Genomic DNA, 13,322 nt, shown 5'->3' on the forward strand with positions numbered 1-13,322 from the left:
GCCCCGGGACACTGTCCATGTGGAATTTGCACATTCTCCTCATGTCTGCATTGGGCTCACCCCCACAACCCAAAAACATGTTCCATGTGCAGGCTAGGTGAATTGGCCATGCTAAATTACCCCTTAATTGGGGAAAAAAAAAGAATTGGATACTCTAAACTTAAAAAATTAGAAAGAAATATTGGATGGGATGAATATAAGTGAGAGAGGAAGTATTAAAGGGTTTCAAATGTAGATAAATCGCCAGGCCTGGATGAAATGTATCCCAGGCTGCTAGAAGAGTGATAATAGCAGAGATTCCAGCCACAATTTTCCAATTCTCTCTACCTATAGAATGGTGCTGGAACACTGATAACATTGTACTGTTGTTTAAAAAGGGAGCAGGGGACAGACCAATTAATTATTGGCCAATCATCCTGACCAAGGTGGGAAAATTATTGGAAAAAATTCAGAGGATTATTCTGAATCGTCATTTATAAAGGGATGGGGCGACATGGTGGCACAGTGGTTAGAACTGCTGCCTCACTACGGCGAGGACCCGGTTTTGATCCTGGCCCCGGGTCACTGTCTGTCTGGAGTTTGCACATTCTCTCGGTGTCTGTGTAGGTCTCGCCCCACAACCCAAAGATGTGCAGGATAGATGGATTGACCATGTTAAATTGCCCCTTAATTAGAAAAAAAATTAAAAAGGGATGGATTAATCATGCCAGTCAGCATAGTTTTGTGAAGGGAAAATATGACTGACTAACTTGATTGACATTTTTGAGGAGTTAACCAGGAGGGTTGATGAGAGTAGCACATTAGAAGTATCCTGCATGGATTACCAAGGTTTCTAAACAAGGTCCCTTATGGCTGACTGATTAGAAAAGTAAAAGTCCATGGAATGCAAGGAAAAGTAGTATGTTGAATCCAAAAGTCGCTCAGTGGTAAGCAACAAGTGAGTGGAAGGCTGTTTCCAGTGGGATCCCTTTATTTTAAGATATCAAAGAACTGTCAGGTACGGTAAATTGCATTGGAATCCGGTTTGGCTGGGCCCACAATTTGTTCAATATTCCACATTTTCAATTACAGTTGAAAAGTTGGATCTCATAAACACATTGCAGATGTGGCTGGAAAGCAAAAGCATATCAAACTGTTTCTATTTACTACTGAGGGTCAATTGCTGGATATAGTTCCAGGTGACTGAATCTGGTTGCTTGATCAGGAATGTAAACCTGTAAAGTACTTCTGTCACTTGTGTTGATAATTGTGTTGTGAGGTGAGCATTTCAATGAGACAAGTTGCCCAACACTATCCCATGACAAACAGCCAAACAAGCCTAGTCCTTGGACCTTTTAGCCAGGACAGCGAGTAGCAGATATCAGTGTCCTGAAGACAATGATAGTTTAGAAGTTCCATCTACAGAGGTGCATGTTTCTATTCATGTGAAGCCAGCATGTGGTTGTTAAGAATAAATGTAAATGTCGCCACAGTTTCAGAGGACCACAGACTGTTCTCCCCTTTGAGAGCTGACCGGTGCTGATTTAACCTGAGGATCACCACACCACAGGCAAGGGACAAGGTTGAGAAATTGGGGGGCCAGGGCAGAAGAGTGCCGCAGAGGTTGGCACTGCTGCCTCACGGCATTGAGGACCCCGGTTCGATCCCAGCCCCAGGTCACTGTCCGTGTGGAGTTTGCACATTCTCCCCGTGTGTGCGTGGGTCTCACCCCCACAACCCAAAAATGTGCAGGGTAGGTGGATTGACCGTGCTAAATTGCCCCTTAATTGGAAAAATAATTGGATACTCTAAATTTATTGTTTAAAAAGAGAAAGCGGGGACCTTCATGAATAACCTAAGTCGGTTTGGGAATTGCACCTGTGCTGTTGGTGTCACTCTGCACCACAAACCAGCCATCCAGCCAACTGAGGTAACTGACCTCCATTGTTATGAATATATTCTGAGGAAAGTGGGGAGTGATTGGATTGATACTGGAAAATCTTCTTGTTTAATCACTGAACTTGGAAATGAAATCAGAATGCAGACCTCCAAAATGGTGGGACAGCATAAAAAAGGATAAGGGGCACCTGGTCAGTCAGGCAGCCAACTAAGCCTGGAGGGAAAGTTTCATTCAACAGTAGAAAACTGTTTTTTCAAGCCCAGAGCTAAACAGAATCATAAGATTAACCAGGAAAAGTTAAGAGAGCTCACAGAGAGAAGAGTGTGTCATGCTTATGTATTTTCTCCCAGCTGATAAAGAGGTCAACGTAGATAGTTGAATCAAGCTAAAATGGGATTGTATCTGCAACTCTGTACAATGATTTGCAATTTGTAAAATAAAGCATCTAAATAATTCATATCTAGACTCGTCTCACTGAAGTGTTTTCAGTCTGCCTTCAGAAAGGCTGAAGGCAGACTGAAGGCACACTAAGCTGGAGAAATTTTGGAGGTCGTTATTCAGTATCATGTTGATGGTCTTGCACATGGATTTGGAGCCCAGTGCCCTGGGGGCCATACTTGGGGTGTCGGACTTGCCGGAGCTGCAGACAGGAGCGGGGCGGATGTTTTAGCCTTCGTCTCACTGATCACTTGCAGGCGGATCCTTTTGGGGTGGAGGTCAGCTTCTCCGCTTTGCCTCGGTGTGGCTGGGGATCTAATGGAGTTTTTATATCTGGAAAAGGTGGAATTTCCTTTGGCCGGGGCCAAATGAGGGGTTCCGCAAGAGGCGGGTTTGTTTGTACTACATTTCAAGGAGCTGGTTACCGTCAACTGTTAAGGAGGAGGGGGGGGGGGGGTGGAGCAAAGTGGGGTGCTTGGTTGAGGTTACTGGGGGTGGAGGGGGGGGAGGGAGGGAGTTGGGGGGGTCTGTGCTGATTTTTCTTTGTTATGTTGTGTGTTTAAAATGTTAAAATATCAAAAACTTGAATTAAAACATTAAAAAAAAAAGACTGATGAAGCTCCTGTGCGCATGTTCAAAAGACATGACATTCAGTCCATCCCACTAAGGCAGGCTGCAATCATCACCTGTGGGCTGGTTTAGCACAGTGGGCTAAATATCTGGCTTGTAATGCAGAACGAGGCAGCAGCGGGGGTTCAATTCCCATACCGGCCTCCCCGAACAGCCGCCGGAATGTGGCGACTAGGGGCATTTCACAGTAACTTCATTTGAAGCCTACTTGTGACAATAAGCGATTATTATTATAATATAGCCCTGCTTGAAAATGGTCAGAAGTACTCTCCATGAAAGAATATCTAAACAGAGCTGAAAGTTGTAAACTTATATTCATGTTTTCATCCCTTCCTATTGAAAAGCTTGTAGCATCAGTACAGATGCTCCACCTCCCATGGCATCACCGCTGAGTTCTTAAGCTAACAATTTACAGAATTGTGAGCCAAAGATTCCTCTACCTTATTTCAGATCAAGTTACGGCTCCAACATATTGCATTATCACGCCACTAGCACCTTTGTTCCATTAAGCTGAAAGTTGTTACCTTTTGTAAACACATGTTTTTTAAAAAATTAAGACAATATTTGCTTGAATTTCCCACACAAATGGCCTCTTCTGGCTCTTGAGGTTCTGACTCCATACTAGCTGATATTGCCACAACATCAGACACTTTCTGGTACCTCACTCAAATGGCCACAAATGACATGTAAAGTTTAACAATCCACATCAGCAGGTTCATCCCCCATGGGGGCACCACAACTTAGCCTAACCCTGAATGCAGCATGCACACACATTTCCAGTAAGGCTCACTAGGTTGTGACTGGGCTAATTTTCCTCAATTTAAGGCTGTGTTGAAGCTAATATTCAAGACCTCACTGGCTTACTGCCAATTCAACTGACATCACCTAACTCAGTAATAACTGGGAATCAAACACGGAACTTGCTGGTCTCTAGGTCTAACCTGCAGACTGAATAAATTCACCAAATCATTGGAGTTTTTAGAGTTCTCGTTGTCGTGTACTTTAAAAAGTTTCACAACCCATGTGCATTTGGAAATGTAATAATTTTTACTGACAATATTCTGAAGTTAAACAATAAACTTACTTGTTTTTCAATGAAAACATTTAATCGTTCCAGCATTCCTTCACTTGTGAATTCATATGGTAAGTATGGGTCAACCTGTTCAAAAAATACTGTTTTATTGTAAGCAGACAGATCATGTTATTATAAAGCAGGAAGAATTTGCATTTATTGAATATGTCATGACCTCAGGGCATCTCAAAGCACAGTACAGCCAATGAAGTACTTTTTGAACGGTGGTCACCACTATTTTAATGTAGAGTAATGAGGTAGCCAATTTACACACAGCAGGCTCAATGTAATCATGACCAGGCTATCTGCTTTAGTGTTGCTTGTTGATGGATAAACATTGGCCAGGGGCTGGGCACCAGGGAGAACTCCCCTGCCTTTTTTAAAGTAAGTGCCAAGCATTCTTTTCTATTATCAAAGAGAGCAGATGGTGCCTCAGTTTAGTGTCTCACCTGAAAGACAGCATTACAGCCAGTGCAGTGCTTCCTCTGTATTGCACTGGAGTGTCTGCCCAGACTTTAAGCTCAAGTCCCTGGATTTGGACTTGAACCCACAACTTTCTGATTCAAAGACAAGACCACTGAGCCACAGCTCCAGAAACAAGGTTTCCATTACATCTATCATTCAGTAATGCCTTAAAGTACTAAAGCTTTAAGACATGCAGGAGTCAGGCATGCTGTACTAAGATGCCGTCCTTTAGAGTATGGTCTTATCTGCCTTTTCACATGAATTCCAATTTAAGTTTCACCATTCATCTTTTAGTTATCTTCACAATATTCTGGGTTTCTTAATCTTCATCATGGCTCCCATTTACTCGAGTGCAGTTGCTAATTGCTGTACCAGAACAATTGGTAGTGTTGTGGGTTGGGGATCCCTTATCAGTACATGGGCTGCGAGGTGATTCACACCTCTTGGGTTTTGCTCCACCAAAGTCCCAGGAGCTTTTTCCTCTTTGCCAGATTTTCCATGCTTCCCTCTCCCTCTGCTATTCTACTCTAGCCACTTATCTGTAGACCTCCTATTGACTCGTCTTTTCTTTCTTTTTCTCAAACCACTTCCTTTTGTTTTGCACCATCATCACGTTTGTAATTTCATCACTCCTGCCCTCTGCCCTAATGAAGACCTCTCCCTGTGCTTTCCTCCTCTTTGCATTTTCCATGGTGCAATACTTGCAAGACAGTTCATCTCTAACAATTGTGTTCGACTGAAAGATAATCAAGCTGACTTTAACTCAGTTTTGCTCTCCTACCTTCTGAGTGCACTTGATTGTTATTACAAAGTAAAGTCTGCAGAGCTTAATATAGGAACAAAGGCGGAATGTGTCCACCACTGTACAGTACACATCACTGCTACCATTAAAAAGTTGCTCCACGATTGGCAAGAATGGAAGAATACTCTTCAACAAGTGTGACATACTGAAAAGTAAAGTATTCCTGACTGTGTAGATGATCAAGTTGAAATTCATTTTTGCCTTTAGAGGGAGCCATAGAACAACAATTAAAGTTAATCCAGTTTATCAGTAGATGCGTCCATTAGTTTCATCCATGCATTTCTCAGAAAATGATTGAGCACAATAACATGAATCTTTACAAAGAGTTAATGACTTATAGAAATATAAATGAGTCAAATGCAATGGACACAATATTTAGAATCATAGAGTCGTAATTGCACAAAAGCAGGCCATTCGACCCTACAAATCAATGCTGAATCTTAAGAGAGCCATCTAATCAGTCCTGTCCTTCCACTTTATCCCAATAGCCCTGTAGCTTTTTCAGGTCATGACTACTCAATTTCCTTTTGGAGTCATTCATCATCTTTGCCTTCACCACTCTCACAACACCAGGTTACAGTCCAACAGGTTTGTTTTGAATCGGTAACTTTCGGAGCACTACTCCTTCCTCAGGTGAATGAACAGGTGGGTTCCAGGAACATATATCTATATATATATAGACAAAGTCAAAGATGCAATACGATACTTTGAATGCGAGTCTTTGCAGGTAATTAAGTCTTTACAGATCCAGAGAGAGGGGTAATCACAGGTTAAAGAGGTGTGAATTGTCTCAAGCCAGGACAGTTGGTAGGATTTCGCAAGCCCAGGCCAGATGGTGGGGGGTGAATGTAATGCGACATGAATCCAAGGTCCCAGTTGAGGCCGTACTCATGTGTGCGGAACTTGGCTATAAGTTTTTGCTCGACGATTCTGCATTGTCGCGCGTCCTGAAGGCCGCCTTGGAGTACGCTTACCCGAAGATCAGAGGCTGAATGCCCTTGACTGCTGAAGTGTTCCCCGAAGTGTTTAATCTGGTGTTGTAAAACTTCTTACTGTGCTCACCCCCCAGTCCAACGCCGCCATCTCTACATCAAGTTCACCACTCTCGTAACCAGAGAGTTCTAACTCATTACAACTCGCTGTGTAAAAAAAGTTCTTCCTCACATTATCCCTGCATCTTTTGCCCAAAGCTTTTGTGCCCCTAGTCCTTGTTTACCTTATCTAAACCTGTCCTAATTTTGTACAGCTCAGTAAAATTTTCCCTCAATCTATATTGCTCCACGGAGAACAACCCAATTTCTCCAACATTGTAACGAAGATCCCTCATCCCTGGAACCATTCTGATAAAATTCCTCTGCACCTTCCTTAAGTGTGGTGACCAGAATTGGATGCAATATTCTGGTTGTGGTTTATATTGGTTCAGCATAACTTTCTTGCTTTTGAATGCCTCTAATTATGAAGCCCAAGGTCCCATATGCTTTGCTAATTATTCTCTCAATATGTCCTGCCAGCTTAGAAGATATAAGCACATGAATTCACCCCCAAGTCCCCCGTCCCTGTATCTCTTTCGAATTGTGCCATTTAGTCTATGTTGCCTTATCCTACCCTTTCTGCCAAAACGCATCAACTCTTACTTCTCTGTGCTAAATTTTATCGGCCACATGTACTGTATACCATTCAATAAGCTGAATGTGGCCAACTCAGAGACCTTGCAAGAATCCCCTGTTTAGTTTTTTAAATTTGTAAAATATTGGTCCAACTTGTTTTACAGTAATTTATCATAGAAGAATGATACAACACAGACGGAGGCCATTCAAGCTCTTTGGCCTAGATCATTTATTTGAAATTGCTATTCATTTAGCCCCAGTCCCCTGCCCTTTCCCCCACAGCTCCACAAATCTTTCCCCTTCAAGTAATTATTCAATTCCCTCCTGAATCTGTTACCAACACCCTTTCAGACAGTGCCTTACATATCATAGCATATTGCTGCTTGAAGAAAAAGTATTCCTGATTTAACTCGGGTCCTTTTTCGCGATAGCTCAAATCTGTGGTCTCTGGTTACCCAGCCCTCTGGCATTGGAAACAGTTACTCCATGTTTATTCTGTCAGAACCCTTCATGATTTTGAACACCTCTATTAAATCTCCCCATGACTATTTCTGCTCAAAGGTGAAGAGCCCAAGCCTCTCTGGACTCTCCATGTTACTCAAGCCCCACATTCTGGTACCAATCCAATAAATCCCCTCTGCACCCTCTCTAAGGTCTCAACATTCTTCCTAAAATGTGGTGCCCAGAATATTACAGCTGGGGCCTACCCCCAGTGAATATTAAATGTCCACTAAGATCTCCTTGCTTTTGCCTCATTTTACAAAGCCAAGGATCCTACGTACTTTAAAAAAAAAAAATTTAGAGTAGCCAATTATTTTTCTTTTCCAATTAAGGGGAAATTTAGCATGGCTAATCCACCTAACTAGCACCTCTTTGGGTTGTGGGGGTGAAACCCACGCAGATATGAGGAGAATGTGCAAGCTCCACACGGACAGTGACCCCGGGCTGGGATTCGAATCCGGGTCCTCAGCGCCACAGTCCCAGTGCTAACCACAGCACCACATGCCACCCTGATCCTACGTATTTTTAAAATTTTAAAAAGAATATCCAATTCATTTTTCCAATTAAGGGGCAATTTAGCGTGTTCAATCCACCTAGTCTGCACATCCTTTGGGTTGTGGGGGCGAAACCCACGTAAACACGGGGAGAATGTGCAAACTCCACACGGACAGTGGCCCAGAGCCGGGATGAACCTGGGACCTCCGTGCCGTGAGGCAACCGTGCTAACCACTTGCGCCACCGTGCTGCCCCTCCCACATACTTTTAACAGCCGTTTCTTAATTTGTCCTGCCACCTTCAAAGTTATCTATGTACACTCCAAGGTCTCTGTTCCTGCACCCCTTTTAAAATTGTACCATTTAGTTTTCTAGCCCACCTCATTCTTCCTACCAAAATATACAATTTCACACTTTTCTGCATTAAACTGCATCTGCCATATGTCTGCCCATTTCACCAGTGTCTATATTCTCTGGAGGTCTGTTACTATCCTCCTCTTTACTCACAGTACAATAAAGTGTGAATGTGCAACGTGATTTCAAGCTTGCAGTGTGTTTTTCCACTTACCGTCAGTTTCATTATTTGATTAATTGTTTCTTTTAGATCACTGGGGTTGTTAATGTCAACAGTCCAAACATGGGGCTTCCCAATATAAATCTCTGCATAAGGATGCTGAGATGAAAGCTGTGAGTGAAAATTAAGATTGAGTTTTTAGTGCAGGAATCTGACATACAAATGAAATTAAAATAAAAGCGAAGGACTGCAGATGCTGGAGATCTGAAACAAAATGTTGGGAAAGCTCAGCAGGGCTGGCAACATCTATGGAGAGAGAAACAGAGTTAATGTTTCAAGTTAAATGTAACTTATTTGGAACTCTGAATGAAGTTGTTTATTGTAACCGATTTTCATAATAGACAATTTTAGAAAAATACATTAATACTGATTTGTAACAACATTTGAAATTGAAGCAAAATGTATATTCTGGAAGAGTAAATGAAAAATCATTGCAACAATTCTGTGTCCTCTCACTTATTTCAGTCAATCCTCAAGAAAATCCTCATTTGAGTGGCTTGACAAGAGGAGGCAGGAACATCTGGATTCATCCAAGACGTCACTTCACTGACAATCAGAGCAAGTGTTCAAGTTGAATAAACAGAATTATTGTCTAAAAATTGTTTGGCACACATTTTTGGGCACAAGGATCATAATTTGTGACCTGCCTTGTTATTTAGATACTTTCTGCTTGCATCTCAGCATGACCCAAGTTGCTGGCTAGCTCCACACACCAGCTGGAGAAGGTGCAGTGAATCACAACAGGCTGCTTCTGAGTTACAGTGCTGCAACTGCAAACAAAGGAAATTGAACACCAGGGCAGAGAGGACTCAACAGTACAGATATCCGGTGCTTATTCACGATGGTGGACAGGTGGAGAAAGAGAGAGAGATAGAGACCATGTTCCACTCGGGGTGGGGGCTGTGGTGTAAGCGTTAAGCAGGCCTTCAAGGACCCTCCTCCTGAAGGTGCTCAGGGAGGTCAGTCTCCTGAGTCTGGTCCCAAAGACGTGGCAGCCGTGCCAGAAGATGTTTAATGACCGCATGTCGGCCATCAGTGAGCGCAACTGCTCATGACATCTCCTACCCACCACAATACCAACCTCAGTCTGCTCAATGTGCCACACCATCACTCGCCCATCAGGAGTCCTGAGCACTTCTCCTCTGAAAAGTAGCACCAAAAACTGTTCATCAGACCAGCCAGATGCGGCCGAATAAGGCGTGCCAGCCTATTGATATCCCTTAGTAACATTGTTTTCTTTGCTGTGTCGTAGCAATGTGAGGAACATGTAGTAGTTTTGGCTTTGCACTCGCACTTGCCGAACTTTCAATGACTTTTGGAAAACATCTATTTCTTCACAGTGCCAAAAGCAATCAGCGTCCTTCCCTTGCAATTTGAGGTTCAGTTCGCTTAGAATTGAAAAGATGCCTGCAAGGTAAGATATAGTTTTTTTTTTGTTTTTAAAGAAAAATAAAATTAGAGTACCCAATTAATTTTTTTCCAATTAAGGGGCAATTTAGTGTGTTCAATCCACCTAACCTGCACATCTTTGGGTTGTGGGGGCGAAACCCACGCAAACACGGGGAGAATGTGTAAACTCCACACAGACAGTGACCCAGAGCCGGGATCGAACCTGGGGCCTCGGAGCCGTGAGGCAGCAGGGCTAACCCACTGCGCCACCGTGCTGCCCTAGGTAAGATATAGTTAGCATCCAGGTTTCATCAGCAGGTGAATCAGCCAGAGGGGACAAATTCTCAAGGAGGAAAGCCTGGATTTCACACTTCAGTTCATAAATTCTGCCAAGCACCCGATCCCTTGACAGCCAAAGTACCTCTGTGTGGGACAATAAATTTGTGTGCTCGGTCCCTATATCGGAACACAGGGCGGGATTCTGTGATCCTGAGGCTAAGTGTAGACTCCGTCGGAAACGCTGTCGCATTTCTCGATGACGTCAACACGGCCTCAGGATCAGCAATTGTGGTCACAACAGGGGCCAGCACGGCACTGGAGAGGTTCACGCCGCTCCAGCTGCTGATCCCAGCGCAAACTGGGCAGCCGAGGGATCCGCGCATGCGCAGTGGCACCGGCGCCAACGCGCACATGCGCAGTGGCTTCCTTCAGCGCGCCGGCCCCGACGCAACATGGCGCAGGACTACAGGGGATGGCATGGAGGAAAGGAGGCCGCCAACCAGAGAGGCCGACCCACCAATCGGTGGGCCCCGATCGCGGGCCTGGCCACATCAGAGCCCCCCCCCCGGGATCGGACCCCCCCCCATCCCCCCATAGGCCGCCCCCCAGACCTTTCCACCTTGAGTTCCCGCCAGCTGAGAGCAGGTGTGGACGGCGCCGGCGGGACTCGGGTGTTTTTACTACGGCCGCTCGGCCTCATCCCGGGCCGAGAATCGGCAGGCCGGCCGCATAGAGCGACCCCCGACCGGCGCCGTGCCAACCACACTGGTCTCTGCCCTCGATGCCCTCCAGCAGCCCCACAATACGGACATTTTGTCGTCGAGACCTGTTCTCTTGGTCCTCGACGTTCCCCTTCAAGTTCCCCTGGGCCGCCACCAACCTCTTCACTTCTGTACCCAGAGCCGCGATCCTGTCGCTCTGGTCTGACGAAGCCTTTTCAAGGTTCAGCATTGTTCTCTCCTGCGCCTCCACCTTCTTCCCCAGGCCGTCTTTCGTGCACTGGAGGGAGGCCATTGCCTCCGTCACCACCTCCTTCGACACCACCTGGAATTCCATTATTATCACCTCCCTCATGGCGGCAAGTTCCTTTTTAAAAAAGCTTTTCGATCCGTCCCTTAGTGGGGAAAGGGAGGCCATCACTCGTGCTGGTTCCAGTGCTCGGGTCGCCAGTCTTCCCCACTCTTGGTTAGTCGGGGCTTCCATCTCGCCTCGTGGGTCTGCTGGTCCGTCAGCCCGTTGCTCGTGCCCCATTCCTCCACTCTTGCCTTCTCATTGGCTCTTCGAGCCACCGTTCGCCAGCATCCTCTTCACCACTGTTGGTCTCCGTCCCGTATAAGTTTGGGAAAGTTTTGGGTGGCTTTCTGAGCCAGAAATCTCCGAAAATTAACTCTTTTGGTTCTAATTGGGAGGAGAGCCACCCGATGTGCATCCGCTCAGCACAGCACTGCCACTAGAAGTGAGTGCACTGAGTTTAATGAAATTCACAACTTTCACAATTCCTTTCAACACCACTTCGGATGAAATTCCTTTTGATGCCAATGCCTCACAGTGAATAGAGCAATGATTCCAGAACAAGTCCTGACCAGCAGGCTTCTTAATCCTTATTATAACTCTGCTGTTTTTCCCAGTCATGTTGGGTGCTCCATCGCTTGTGATTCCTCTGCAATGAACCCAGTTGAGCCCGCATTTTTCAACCGCGTAACTATTTAATGCTTCAAAGATATGAGCGCCAGTCATGCTGGTTGGTAATGTCAAGCAGGATAGAAAATCCTCAACAAATTCATTGTACCAAACATAACATAAACTGGCAAGTTTACATAATCTGAAACATCAGGGGTGAGATTCTCCGTTTCTGAGTCTTGACGCCGACGTATAATTCGTGGACTTTCACGACAGAAAAACTGGCACCGAACCTGGATCGATTCAGCAGCTGTGGAGGAGCTAGCACCGGCGCCACAGGGAGCACAAGCGAATCCAATGAAAAACACTGTGGGATTTGCCAGGTCCGTGATTGACACTCGGGAGGCTGACAAGCTGCAGCTGCATATACACATTACAATCCGCACACACACCGCCCCAGCCAACAAGATGGCACTGGTTGTGTTGGAGCACGCCCAAAAAGCTGATGGGTTGGCTGGGGCCAGGGCCACCTTGGGGGACACCTATACGACCCGGAGGCCCTGGAGAATACCGGGTCGTGCCTGCTAATAGCATGCAAACGGTGTTTACTGTACGTGCGTTCCGGACCGCATTGACGCCACTGCTGAGGTGATGGAGAATTGCAGTTTGGTGTCAAATCGACGCCCGCTGTGATTTTTGCGTTGGTACCTATTCTCCGGCCAATCGCTTTCCGTGATTTTGCCGACAGCCAATGGAGATTCTGCCCCAGTACTTTCATTCAGTTGTATTGAGAACGTTTGTGCTGACTTTAAATGAGAAATAAGCTGTACTTCTAAATTCTCAGCAATATCACAAATTCAGTGAGCCACTGTGTTATCAGTAAGTGGGATGCATTTCAGTTTTTCAGCTGATCTCTCATCACGAACCATGTGAGCCATGTCTAATGCTGCAGGGAGAATTAATCTCTCTGCAACAGTGTGGGGCATTTTCTCTTTAGCTACGCGGTCAGCTACTATGTAAGAGACACAAAATCACAAAGGTAAGTATCTTTAATTTTCCAGCCAGCAAGGCAAGAGGACTGTTTTGTTACAAGAAACAGATGGCCAGAGACACAAGTGGCAGTGTGAACTCAGGGCGAACTCCACGTCCACATGCGCAGGGCTAAGCCGAAAGCAGCTAACAGCGATGCACAGAGCGCACCTAACCAGAACCCGAATAAGAAGGTTCTTTCTGGAGGTGGAGGACAAATGCGAACGGTGCCATTGAGGCCCGGCCAACCACACCCACATGTTCTGGACTTGCCCCAGACTTGTCAGTACTGGACAACTGTTTTTGGGGTGATGTCCAGGACTGTGGGAGTGAGGGTGGAACCATGCCCAAAAGTCGCTGTCTTCAGGGTTTAAGATCAGCCAGACGGGGGACGGGGGCCAGCGGCCTGGCCTTTTCCACCCTGATCACCCGCCAGAGAATCCTGCTCGGCTGGTGATCAGCAGCACCACCCAAGGCTGCAGACTGGCTGTCCAACTGGTGGAATTTCTGAAGCTGGAGAAAATAAAATTTGTATCCGGACAT

The 13,322-nt window shown here is 45.5% G+C and overlaps 1 protein-coding gene across 4 annotated transcripts in view; it reads right to left on the reverse strand.

The window, feature by feature from the left end:
- Positions 1-13,322, reverse strand: part of LOC140425216 (alpha-1,6-mannosylglycoprotein 6-beta-N-acetylglucosaminyltransferase A-like) — a 181,099-nt gene that overhangs the window by 26,555 nt on the left and 141,222 nt on the right. For all 4 annotated transcript variants that reach the window (XM_072509259.1, XM_072509260.1, XM_072509261.1 and 1 more), the window contains 2 exons: positions 8,457-8,573; positions 4,032-4,106 (listed from right to left, as the gene is read on the reverse strand). In XM_072509259.1, the coding sequence (XP_072365360.1) occupies positions 4,032-4,106; positions 8,457-8,573 (192 nt within the window). The remainder of the gene's footprint in view (positions 1-4,031; positions 4,107-8,456; positions 8,574-13,322) is intronic.

This window comes from Scyliorhinus torazame, chromosome 6 (assembly GCF_047496885.1).
Source record: "Scyliorhinus torazame isolate Kashiwa2021f chromosome 6, sScyTor2.1, whole genome shotgun sequence".
NCBI classification, from domain to species: Eukaryota; Metazoa; Chordata; class Chondrichthyes; order Carcharhiniformes; family Scyliorhinidae; genus Scyliorhinus; species Scyliorhinus torazame.